A 13,558-nucleotide genomic window follows, 5' to 3' on the forward strand; every position below is an offset into this window, starting at 1 on the left:
GCAGTTTGGGTTTAGTTCTTGGCCTCTACAATAATAATTCAACAAAAACTTATTAACAAAACTTATGTTATCTACATGAAAAACATTTCATTCATACACATATACAGTATCACGCCTATTTTATTTTTCATCATTAAGTTAACCAATACTTAATTATTAATTAAGTACAAACAAGAAATCAAATTCAAACTTTAACTTTGTTTTTACAGTACGACTGTCCAAATCTGAACGACGGAAAACCGCCAAACACAGTCGATTTTCTCGTGCACACTTTCAGTGTGTCCAAGCGTTCATTACATTGCAACATAGGAAAATAATGTGCTTCTAAAATATGTATCCCGGAAAAAGCAACTTTATGGAAAAAAACACTAATCTGCTGGTACAAATAAACATGACCCATTTATAATCCTTTCAAAATCACACACCGTATAAACCGTTATAATTTAAAGGAAGCTATCATTGGTTGATATAATGGACCAGCGTTGTTTGTACCGGGGTGATTAGTGGGTTTTTCTAAACTCGTGCTTTTCCGGGATCAGTCTATTCGTAAACTCAAACGATGAAAATTATATTTTCGCATTACGCGTGTCTTTACAAATCTGAGTGTGTCTTGTAAATGGAACATCAAACCACTATACTTTTCGATAGAATATTGAAGTCAACCAGTCTTATTTATAGCAAACTGGCAAATGTCGGTAGCTTATTCTGGCGTGCCAGAAAGATTTTCAGACAAACTGACCGCGTACGTGTGGCTAAATAATCCCTTCTATAATGGACACTATGCTATAACGATAGGTTTTCACTCATTTCTTTCCTTAAAATTCGCGTTATTTGATATCAAGAAAGCAAGACTGTGATATCAACATAAGGCGTCTATTCATAGTACATTCCGTCTTCCCCTGAAGATTTACTCACTCAGCTATGACCCTTCAAGACTTGGGGATGGAATTTACCGGTAATGCGTAATTGTAACTGGGCCAAAATGTATGTCCGCATTTTTGTTACATCCTATACTACGAAGACTCGGTATTGTTGCCAATGTTCCGGTGGGATTGTGCTTGATTCAGCCAATGGAATGAATGGAGTGTATTCATTCGGGTCCGCTGGCGTTATGTTAAGATCATTTAAGGTGAAAAGCAGGTTTAAACAGCTACGCTGAAAAAATTGTTTCAGAGTTCGTTGTAGTTATGATATTTACTGAACATTTACCATGCTCTGAAATATCCATTATATGCATATTTTGACGACTTTAAAACCTGAAAATTATAAAGCGTTACAAATGCAAAACGATTGAATAATTTGTAGAGTTATCGTTATATTTTGTGACGGTACGAAAATTGCCTATATAAAGTATAAAATACACTTCGCACTATCGAGCACGAATGGCCGAGTGGGTTAGACTTTTACTCTTAGGCTCAGTGGTTCGAGTCCAGTTGAGGATAACTTTTTTTTCTTGTTTTCCTCAATTTTATTCTTTTTTCACGTTAGTAAAACGCCTTTTCTGGCTCTCTAAATTTACATTAGAATAGCCATCTTTGACTTTTATCACCGGGAATATTTCCGTATACGTTTGCGGCTACTGACGAGTGAGTCTGAAGATTCCGGCTGTCATCGACACCGATCGGATAACCGGCAAAATGTAAACATGCCATTTTAAGGATCAGTTAAAAGGCTTGAATTACACTTTAAGTTGACATCAATAGAATTAGTATTTTTGTATCCTCGAAATGTGTAATGCAAATTGTATATTTTTTAGGCAACATGGCTCTGACGTCACAATCGCACGATGTCATATGGGAACTCTCGGTATGACAATACGTCAACACCTGGTTTACAAAAGAAGAACAGCATTTTAATCCTATATAGTTTGATTTATTACAAAACTGATTAAATATCGATTATTGAGTGACGATGTTGACCATACTTGCCTGCTGGAAGAATAAGTATTACGACATCTCGATCGCTTCCTCTGTACACATTCTCGTTATATATGTATTTTAGGTGTTTTCATGCCCCCGAAGGATGGTATATAGTTTTTGAACTGTCCGTCAGTCCGTCCGTCTGTCATAATATATATATCTATATAATAAATACCGGTATTTGGTAATGTGTACAAGCTGTTCATTAAGTTTCTGATAGTTTCATAATGTGAATTCGCGTCTTTGTATTTATTGTTTACAAGGATACATGTAAAAACTAAAACTGATATCAAAATGCACGTTCATTAAGAAACTTTAAGAAACGATCACAATATGTGTGAGAAATAATTATAAGTATCCATTAAATGCAAAGACCCACTACATAAACGAAACAAAAATTGCACAAAACATAATTTCAAAGAAAGGAACACAGTTTTCAAAATGAATAAAAAAACAAAACAATGTGCGGTGCATGTATAACGTGGATACAAAAACGTGCATTATGTTTTCATAAATAAAACATATCTCGTACACGTACGAGTAGTTAGAAAATATGCAGTTATGTTTGAATTGTATACATTCGTTAATAATCATCAGAACCAAGGGCAGGGCATCGTGTCTATGCCAAGTTCTGCATCTTCAGAACCCATGCGTAGTTGCACGGCATCTTGTTGAACGGTATGGCGGGAATCAGCACAGTGATTCCTTGCTCATGCGCGGCGGATGCGGTCCACTTGATCGGCGTGTCGTATCCTAGCAAAGTAACTGTGGTGTTCTGTGAAGGCGTGGGGCTTCCAAGGTAAAACTTCCCATGGTCGGGCCATTGCAGCAAAATTGCGAACACATCTAATGAGCCTTGTGAATTTTTCTTCGATGTATACCTGGAATGCAAGTAAAGACACTTCGAAAAGAATCCTCTGTAAACACTGCACAATCCTAACAGATGCTGTGTAGCCAGTTTTGATAGTAAATGTGTAAATATAACTCCTCAATAATCCTTAAACAAGATTAACATTAAAAATTATAATATATATTGAATATCCAGCGTACCAGCTCTGAAGCGTTCGATCACAACGTGGTTATCGCACGAGTATGTGAGATCTTATTAACATATCAAGTATATTCCTCTATGACGTTTGCATTGCTAAATTAAACACTTATGCAGTAAAATTGCTATAGTTCTACAAATTCTTCATTCTATACATATTTTTTTAATTAGTAGTTCTATTAAATATAGGGTAAAGAAATGTACCAGACACATGTCGTTCCGGTTGATGGAGGGAGGTGATCTTACCAGACTTGATCGATGACGGTATCTATCTGGTAGACCCAGAGCGAGGCCCCATATAGGGCCTCTGTTCTCGTTCAACAACTCACCCAGAATGCTGATTCTCGAATAGATCCTGGAGATAACTTACCAGACATGAAAATTGAATGTGTAATTCTCAGAGACCCTGGGTAAGTTTAACCCCTGTCTCGTTTTACGGATTCTGATAGATAAAAGGGGCGATTAAGGTGTCATTCTGGTACACGCTGTGAGATTAAGATGTCATTCTGGTACACGCTGTGGGATTGAGGTGTCATTCTGGTACACGCTGTGAGAGGTGTCATTCTGGTACACGCTGTGAGATTAAGGTGTCATTCTGGTACACGCTGTGAGAGGTGTCATTCTGTTACACGCTGTGAGAGGTGTCATTCTGTTACACGCTGTGAGAGGTGTCATTCTGGCACACGCTGTGAGAGGTGTCATTCTGGTACACGCTGTGAGAGATGTCATTCTGGTACCCGCTGTGAGAGGTGTCATTCTGGTACACGCTGTGAGAGGTGTCATTCTGGTACACGCTGTGAGAGATGTCATTCTGGTACACGCTGTGAGAGGTGTCATTCTGGTACACGCTGTGAGATTAAGGTGTCATTCTGGTACACGCTGTGAGAGATGTCATTCTGGTACACGCTGTGAGATTAAGGTGTCATTCTGGTACACGCTGTGAGAGGTGTCATTCTGGTACACGCTGTGAGAGGTGTAGTATAAGGACTCCTCGCTAGTCGGAGTCGTTTAAGCTCAACTCCTAACCCAAGATTGGGGAAGCGAGGAATACTTACCACACATGGTTGGCGATGCCAGTCTTATTTTGGTACACCCAGGGTGAGGTCCCGTATATCGCCTCTCCGTTCATATCCAACCACTAACCCAGACAGCGGAGTATCCGATAATCCAAGGGAAGATAACTTACCAGACATTTTAAGTGACGGTGTCGTTCTGGTACACCCAGGGTGAGGTCCCGTATATCACCGCTCCGTTCACGTTCAACCACTGACCCAGACTGCGGAGTCTGCGATAATCAAAGGGGAGATAACTTACCAGACATGTTTAGTGACGGTGTCGTTCTGGTACACCCAGGGTGAGGTCCCGTATATGGCCGCTCCGTTCACGTTCAACCACTGACCCAGACTGCGGAGGCGCTCCTCAAATATCGGCACTATCCGACCGTCCTTTGTGGGACCCACGTTGATGAGAATGTTCCCGCCGCAGCTACAATATTACGGCGTTAGTGATTGCGATTTTTGAAAATTATTTTTCTAATGGAGATAACATCTGATAATTCATGTACAAGATGCAAATTTGAAGACCAATTCACAGACACATAATAATTCCTTGTGTGGACCAAAGTGGACCAAAGTCATGACTTGAAATTTGCATCACATACTTATTGCATATGCAAATGTGTGTGTGAGTGTGTGTGTGTGTGTATTTCAAAGATTGTTTAGTCCTCTGACGCGTGAGGCTGCATTAAAAGAAGACCCGAAGTGTACACCAGCACTTCTATCTAATTAACTTACTAGACTCACGAATGTTCGGACGAATTATGAATAAAAGCTACAATTTTCACCTTTTTAGTTGCTATTGAAAGCTTTTCAACTTTGGTTTGGTTTTTGCTATAGGGGAAGACTCAGTACCCGGAGGAAATTCACCTGAACATAATAATACTTTGTGTGGACCATAGTCATGATCTGAAATTTGCATCACATGCAAATGTGTATGTGTGTATTTCAAAGATTGTTAAGTCCTCTGACGCATGAGGCTGCATTATAAGAAGACCCGAAGTGTACACCAGCACTTCTATCTAATTAACTTACTAGACTCAATAAATGTTCGGACGAATTATGAATAAAAGCTACATTTTCCACCTTTTTAGTTACTACTGAAAGCTTTTCAACTTTGGTTTGGTTTTTGCTGTAGGTTAAGAAGCAGTGCACGGAGGAAATCCACCTGCCCGGTCTGGAAACCACCGACCAAACTCGCCTAGAGGAGAAGCGCGTGTACCAACAACTGGTCCGAAATGGTAACCACCAACCAAACTCGCCTAGGGGAGAAGTGCGTAAACCAACGACTGCGCTCCCGGAAAGCCGCACATACACATGAACTACAAAACCAACACCCTACCTCACTGTGGAGGCGACCTGAGTGAGCAGCTCTTCCATGGTCAGCATGTCCGCCAGCGTCACGTCTCTACGGTACTCCCACGCATATCTGTCGATCGTCATGGCGTTCTCCCACTTCCGCTTCTGTAGCGTTCCTTTAAGCAATCACGTGTTTGAAACTACACACATCACATTAACAAAATAAAAATAAAAATAATAATCGCAAACCGTTATACTTCTTATATTAAAGATGCTATTTATGAAGAACCCTGTATGCTTTGCACCAAGATGATAATAATTACTTTATTAATTGACGTCATTATCCTTACATTTCCTTTAATTTATGAATATATTTATCATTAACGTTGTTATTTTGAAGCTTTGAAGCTACACAATTCTGTCACAACGTAAACTGAAGGAGAGAGCTTTGATTAAACGTGACCCAGGTCCTAAAGATGTATGTTACATGTATGTCGTTACCTGGGTTAAATCTATCCGAACAAGAAAGGAAGCCGCCATGTTTGCACTGGACGTTACCGCCCCATCTGTCATTGGTCACTACTACGTCTTTCACTGGACTGTTAGCACATGTTATAGAAATGTGTTATTTATGTGATATTTCACATAATATCGACTATCAACAATAGCAAATACAGGATAACAGTGGATATTATAATAATAAAATTGAGACATTGTGGAGGTTAAGTATGGTATAGTAATATTTTCAGTGAGATCAAATGTTAAATAAATGGAACAATACTCTTAATACCGTATGTTTTTATGCATGCTGGCCTATCTGTGTCAACCCTAGAATAAATCTAGCAGAATACCGTGTAATTATGCATGCTGACCTATCGATCCATGCCATAATATATCTAGCAGAATACCGTGTAAAATATATCCAGCAGAATAACGTGTAATTATACATGCTGACCTATCCTTGTCATGTCTATAATATATCTAGCAGAATAACGTGTAATTATGCATACTGACCTATCGTTGTCATGCCTAGAATATATCTAGCAGAATACCGTGTTATTATGCATTGCTGACCTATCGTTGTTAAGCCTAGAATATATATTGCAGAATACCGTGTAATTATACATGCTGACCTATCGCTGTAGAGCCTAGAATATATCTAGCAGAATACCGTGTAATTGTGCATGCTGACGTATCGTTGCCATGCATAGAATACATGTATATATTGCAGAATACCGTGTAATTATGCATACTGACCTTTCGTTGCCATGCATATTATATATCTAGCAGAATAGCCTGCAATTATGCATGCCGACCTTTCGTTGTTATGACTTAATATATCTAGCAAAATACCGTGTAATTATGCATGCTGACGTATCGTTGCCATCGTTGTTATGACTATAATATATCTAGCAAAATACCGTGTAATTATGCATGATGGCCTATCATTGTCAAGCCTATTATAAATCTAGCAGAATACCGTGAAATTATGCATGCTGGCCTATCGTTGTCATGCCTTTAATATATCTAGCAGAATACCGTATAATTTTGCATACTGACCTATCGTTGCCATGCCTAGAATATATATAGCAGAATACAGTGTAACCATGCATACTGACCTATCGTAGCCATGCCTAGAATATATCTAGCAGTATAACGTGTCATAGTGCATGTTGGCCTATCGTTGTAGAGCCTAGAATATATTTAGCAGAATAACGTGTCATAGTACATGCTGAGCTATCGTTGAAGAGCCTAGAATACATCTAGCAGAATAACGTGTCATAGTATATGCTGAACTATTGTTGTAGAGCCTAGAATATATCTAGCAGAATAACGTGTCATAGTGCATGCTGACCTATCGTTGCAGAGCCTAGAATATATCTAGCAGAATAACATGTCATAGTGTATGCTGACCTATCGTTGTATAGCCTAGAATACATCTAGCAGAATAACGTGTCATAGTGCATGCTGACCTATCGTTGTAGAGCCTAGAATATATCTAGCAGACTATCGTGGCATAGTGCATGCTAACCTATCGCTGTAGAGCCTATAATACATCTAGTAGAATAACGTGCATGCTGACCTATTGTTGTAGAGCCTAGAATATATCTAGCAAAATAACGTGTCAAAGTGCATGCTGACCTAGCGTTGTAGAGCCTAGAATGCATCTAGCAGAAACACTTGTCATAGTGCAGGCTGACCTATCGTTGTAGAGCCTAGAATACATCTAGCAGAATAACGTTTCATGATGAATTCTGACCTATTGTTGTAGAGTCTAGAATACATCTAGCAAAATACCGTGTAATTATGCATACTGACCTATCGTTGTAGAGCCTAGAATATATCTAGCAGAATACCGTGTAGCTATGCATGCTGACCTATCGTTGTAGAGCCTAGAATATATCTAGCAGAATAACATGTCATAGTACATGCTGACCTATCGTTGTATAGCCTAGAATACATCTAGCAGAATAACGTGTCATAGTGCATGCTGGCCTATCGTTGTAATGCCTATAATACATATAGCAGAATACCGTGTAGCTATGCATGCTGACCTTTCGTTGTAGAGCCTTTAATATATCTAGTAGAATACCGTGTAATTATGCATGCTGACCTAGCGTTGTAGAGCCTTGAATACATCTAGGAGAATAACGTGTAATAGAGCATGCTGACCTATCGTTGTAATGCCTAGAATATATCTAGCAGAATAACGTGTCATAGTGCATGCTAACCTATCGTTGTAGAGCCTAGAATATATCTAGCAGAATAACGTGTCATAGTGCATGCTGACCTATCGTTGTAGAGCCTTGAATATATCAAGCAGTATAACGTGTCATAGAGCATGCTGACCTATCGTTGTAGAGCCTAGAATATATCTAGCAGAATAACGTGTCATAGTGCATGCTGACCTATCGTTGTAGAGCCTAGAATATATCTAGCAGAATAACGTGTCATAGAGCATGATGACCTATCGTTGTATAGCCTAGAATATATATAGCAGAATAACGTTTCATAGTGCATGCTGACCTATCGTTGTAGAGCCTAGAATATATATAGCAGAATAACGTGTCATAGTGCATGCTGACCTATCGTTGTACAGCCTATAAAACATCTATCAGAATACCGTGTAATTATGCATGCTGACCTTTCGTTGTAGAGCCAGGCCAGGAAGCCCGTGGAGTTCCAGTAGGTGTCCAGTGCCTCCCAGTCGCCGTCAGACCAGATCACTTCCGGTTTGTAGTTGTACACCAGCTCGTACAGTTCCGGTATAGCCTTGGTCTGTATGTGTATAGAGAAACCAATGGAACATATGTGAAACTATGTGAGAAGAACATACAAAAGAACAGCACATATTTAACAAAAGCCATCGGAATTGTTTGTGTTTTTCATGTAGAAATGCCTTATTTCAAACGATCCTTAGAATGTCTTATTTTATGCCCTTCAACAATATCGATGGCTATTTGTGTGGTTAGTAAAAAGTTCATTGCAAAATAGAGATCATTTACATAGAGATAGTATCAAAGTATCATATGAAGTCACCCACCGTCACAAAGTCCCTGGTCGTGAAGTTGTTTTCTTTGTCTTGTAGGTACAGAGGGTGAAAGAATTCAAACAGTGAGTGGTAGAGGCCGTAGTGAATATTGGCCCGGCTGCGAATGGCAGAGGCGAGTTCACCTGAGAATATAAATGGGCCGCGTTCTGTTAAAACAGGGCTTCATGCATGTGCGTAATCTAAAGTGCCCTCTCAGATTACCCTGTGCGGTCCGCACATGCTAATTAGAGGAGACACTTTCCACAATTATCGTATGTTTCATTTTACGGGAACGCTTTTCTTAGCGAAAATCCACTTTAGGCGGAAAGCGTCGTCCCTAATTAGCTTGTGCAAACGTATTCATAGATTGTTATGTCCCCCACCACTATAGTGGGGGACATATTGTTTTTGCCCTGTCTGTTGGTTGGTTTGTGTGTTTGTTTGCCCCAACTTTAACATTTTGCCATAACTTTTGCAATATTGAAGATAGCATCTTCATATTTGGCATGCATGTGTATCTCATGGAGCTGCACATTTTGAGTGGTGAAAGGTCAAGGCAAAGGTCATCCTTCAAGGTCAAAGGTCAAATATATAGCTTCAAAGCGGCGCAGAAGGGGACAAACACATATCTTGTTTTTTTTGTACTTGTTACAAATGTCATTAAACGAATACACTCACAAAACTGTAATAATTGGAATAGTTTTAAACTATTCTAAAGACAATTTAAACGATTAAATAAAAATAAGTGGACCGAGCATTGAATCTCTCGAAGAAAACACTAACGATCTAGCACTACACTACGCAGTCTATAAATCTTGAACAGAACTTTAATCGGGTCGTTTATAATACACTGTTTACTAAATTATAGATGAAAAGCGTTACATACGCTTTTGTTATTTCTCCTAGTTCGATTTATGATTACCGATAAACGAACATATATGTTTTCTTAGTCAGGGTATTTTGCTTGTTTTTAATATAATGTAAATATTATTTAAGCTTTCGTGATATTTTTGTAGAAAATTTAATCAGTTTCCAAACTGTGAACAAGTTTCTTTAAGTGCAGTTTATATGAGTTACATTTACTTAACTTTTATTCACCATATGAATTGCATTTAAAAAAACATTTCCTAGCATTTGTTGAGGCTGTGTAATGTTTCCACTTACCCACGAGGTCCCGTTTAGGTCCCACGTCCATAGAATTCCAATTGAATGAATACTTCGAAGGCCAGTTGGTGAAGCCCTCATGGTGCTTGCTGGTCAGGACAACGTATCTACGAACATGATAGAGTACCTAAAAAATAATACTCATTGAATCCGAAAATGCAAGATTTCGTTAACAGTTGAAGACACATGGAAACCACATGTCGATCTAGCTCTACTTTTGCAAACATTTTATCAATGAAAACAACGCATAGTGTTACCTAGCCCCAGAGGCCTTGAAAATATCGGCCCAATCATTCGGATCGAAGAGCTCTGCCGTAAAGTCTGGAGCAAAGTCTGCGTACGTGAAGTCCGGTCGGTAGTTCTTGGCCATGAAGTCGACGTATTTTGGCACACCTGTCTTCCATTCGTACCACAACCACGCAGACCCGAAGCTAGGAACGGAAAATACGCCCCAGTGTAGGAATATACCGATCTTCGATTCATCGTACCAACTGGGAAGTGGTCTGAAGTAATGAGAGAAATGCTGTTTTGTTGTTTGATTGGTTTCGTGTTGTGTTTTTTTTTCGGCGTAGCTGAGGAAAATCATTCCTAATCTAGATTTATCGTGAAATGTATGCACCGGCAGATTCGAATTCCAAGTAGAATTGCGCAAATGGAAGCAAAAGATTTGTAGACTTAAATAAGAAATGTGACGATGGCTATAAACTGGATCTTTTAACTATTCAACAATAAATTATGTTGCATTTTATCAAGTGTGAAGCAATGGGTACATGTTAGCTACCGACAAAGAAAATTACAAAAAAGACCTCACACCAACTCAAAATATTTTCATTTTAGTACTATTAATCTTGACCCGAATGGCCCATAATTATGCAATTTCAGCTTGGGTCTGTATGTACGCTACCTTTAAACAAACATTACAGCAGAATATATCCATCCAAACCAAATTATCGAGCGGAAACACTTTTGTTAATGTTAGAAACACTGAACTTGACCTCAAATGCTCCAAATGACGTCCCTAAGCCTGTAACCTACTTACAAACAAAAAATTCAGCACAATATCTTCATCCTAAGCGAAAGTATTAAGCGAACACGTTACATATTTTTAAGCAAAAAAGACCTTGACCCTGACCTAACTGGCCCTAAATGCAACCACGTGCTGGGGTCAAATGTCACATGAAAGTACAATAATCAGCATACTTCTGTTAAATTGCAGCTCAGCGTAATAGGCCGTGGTCGCTGGCAACACATGATGATCGTTTAGACTGTAGTATTTACAGAGATATGTATTCTTACATGCAAACTTTAAAATGAATTTCAACTTGTACACAAACATTAATTGTACGTTTAAGTACAAAAGGCTAGTGACGTCTGTAAGTACAAAATAGGACATAATGATGCTTTAAGGGTAGTCAAGTATATTGGGTAGTAACGGTTTATAACAATTCTGAACATATATGTAAACACAATTATTTTATTTTAGTATCTGAAGTAGACAAAGAGATGTTAAGTTGTTTCATGCAAACGTTAATATATTTTTTTCTTTTTACGAAAGGGGTAGAATTCTGCTTCATTGCACCCAAAAGCTATGGCCCTCGGCCAGTCACCTCGCATGATGCTCCTAAAAACATATGTGAAGTTTCAATTTAATACTTGTAGTAGATACAGAGATATATGCTTGCTGCATGTAATCTTCAACCTGGTTTTCAACATGCACGCAAATCTTTCCGGACTTGTATAAAAACAAAACGGGGCACGCCCCTTCTAAAAAAGCTGGTCACAGTTGTAGGCCTTGGTAAGCAAATGTTCATACAGACAATGACCACAGATATGATGTTTTATTTCGGTAGTAAAAATAGACACGTGAAGTATTTTCCACGTAAGCGATACCCAGAATTTTAGTTTTTAAAGTTTTAATTCTAAGAACAAAAGGGCAATAATTTTGCTAATTGTAGGTCAGATTTATGGAACTTGGTCAGCGACCTCACACAATGACCCCAAACACATGTTCGAAGTTTGAAATGAGAACCTGTAGTGCAAACAGTAATATGGAAAATGCCGCTAAACCTAATTTCTCAGTAAAAAGGGGACATAATTATGCTAAATTGCTGATTAGAGTTTTGGAACTTGGTCAGTAGTCTCACACAATGACGCCGAAAACATGAGTGGCATTTCTATTTAATACCGCAAGTAGAAACAGCGATAATGCGATATTGCACGTTAACCTTATTTAAACCAAATCTCTTAAATCTAAAGTATAAACAGGGGGAATAATTCTGCTAAAATGCATATCAGAGTTATAGAACTTGAACCTCACACAATGAGCCTGAACACATGTGCTAAGTTTTAATCTGTATGAGAAAGAGTAATATAGAGATGTTGCAAACTTAACAAAACCATATATCACAGTGGAAAAAATTGGAATAATTCTGCTAAATTACAAGTCACTATTTATCAGTGACCTCACACAATGACCCTGAACACATGTGCGAAGTTTTAATCTGTATTAGAAAGAGTAATTTGGAGATGTTGCCATCTTAGCTAAACCATATATCACAGTGGAAAAATGGGCATAATTCTGCTAAATTACAAGTAACAATAATGGAACATTATCAGTGACCTCACACAATGACCCATACCACTTGTGACGTTTCAACTGCATACCTGTTGAAACAGAGAAATAAAGATGGTGCAAGTTTATCTTGAACGGAGCATTCAGCAAACGCCGACAGTTGAGTGACTAGAGTATATAGCTGTGACTATTCAATTTATAGTCGAGCTAAAATATAAGGATACTTGATTAATAGTACCTGTCGTGAATTTATTACATTTGAAGGGATAACTCTGCATAGATTATATGCTAAAATAGTACAGGTTGTCCAAGCTGTTACAATTATCACACTGAACGTTCTAATAACTATTGTGTCCGCAATGAAGCACAAGTCGTTATTGAATACAAATGACTCACCTGCGCGTGTTTATGAGACATTTCTACTTTCGATTTAACGTGTATTTCTGTACCTGGAGTCCAAGGATTCCCAGTTCGGCTCGTATCGTTCTCCATATCCGACCTGTACAACCACAAGACATACGAGTATCGTAGTAATCGATGGCATGGTAAACGTGCTCTATTGCGCGAATGTTCATAAACTTATTTCTGCGGAATTCAGTACAAGCAAACTCTATCCATTTAACAGTTAACACGATCGCCTGAAACTGAAAGTAGTGAACCGGTTCGTTGCGCACGCACCATGCAAATCGATCGTGTAGTTGCTTTTTCTGTACGGTTAAGGGCAGTTATGTTTAGCAAGTAAGTATTCAAATTATTTTGAAGTTAAATGTGTTAGCATGACTGCAATACAGCCTACAGGCGCTGCTAGATGAGTGCATGGATTTATTGAAGTTGATTTATTGAAGTTTTACATGCATAAAACAGAGGGTTGTAAGGTAAACATAAATCAAAGCACTGAACGTGATAAGGCCCGTGATAATGCTAGGTTTACATCTGGCCACGATTACCACGATGTCCCCGATTCCAGAG

At 38.6% G+C, this 13,558-nt stretch overlaps 1 protein-coding gene across 1 annotated transcript; it reads right to left on the reverse strand.

Moving 5' to 3' along the window:
* Positions 1-2,208: 2,208 nt before the first annotated feature.
* Positions 2,209-13,286, reverse strand: LOC127839452 (alpha-L-fucosidase-like). Its single transcript, XM_052367825.1, has 9 exons — positions 13,039-13,286; positions 10,275-10,520; positions 10,018-10,124; positions 8,866-8,996; positions 8,467-8,600; positions 5,823-5,920; positions 5,365-5,497; positions 4,282-4,452; positions 2,209-2,800 (listed from the first exon to the last, which is right to left on the reverse strand). The coding sequence occupies exons 1-9, from the start codon at positions 13,131-13,133 to the stop codon at positions 2,539-2,541; spliced, it is 1,377 nt and encodes a 458-aa protein (XP_052223785.1). The 5' UTR covers positions 13,134-13,286; the 3' UTR covers positions 2,209-2,538.
* Between the last annotated feature and the right edge of the window lie 272 nt (positions 13,287-13,558).

This window comes from Dreissena polymorpha, chromosome 7 (genome assembly GCF_020536995.1).
Source record: "Dreissena polymorpha isolate Duluth1 chromosome 7, UMN_Dpol_1.0, whole genome shotgun sequence".
Lineage (NCBI taxonomy): Eukaryota > Metazoa > Mollusca > Bivalvia > Myida > Dreissenidae > Dreissena > Dreissena polymorpha.

Coding starts and splice junctions, on each gene's coding strand:
- LOC127839452 (XM_052367825.1), bottom strand. CDS start 13,133: ATGCCATCGATTACTACGATACTCGTATGTCTTGTGGTTGTACAGGTC. Junction 8,601..8,865: donor CGACCAGGGACTTTGTGACG/GTGGGTGACTTC, acceptor ATACACATACAG/ACCAAGGCTATACCGGAACT. Junction 5,498..5,822: donor TTCGGATAGATTTAACCCAG/GTAACGACATAC, acceptor GATTGCTTAAAG/GAACGCTACAGAAGCGGAAG.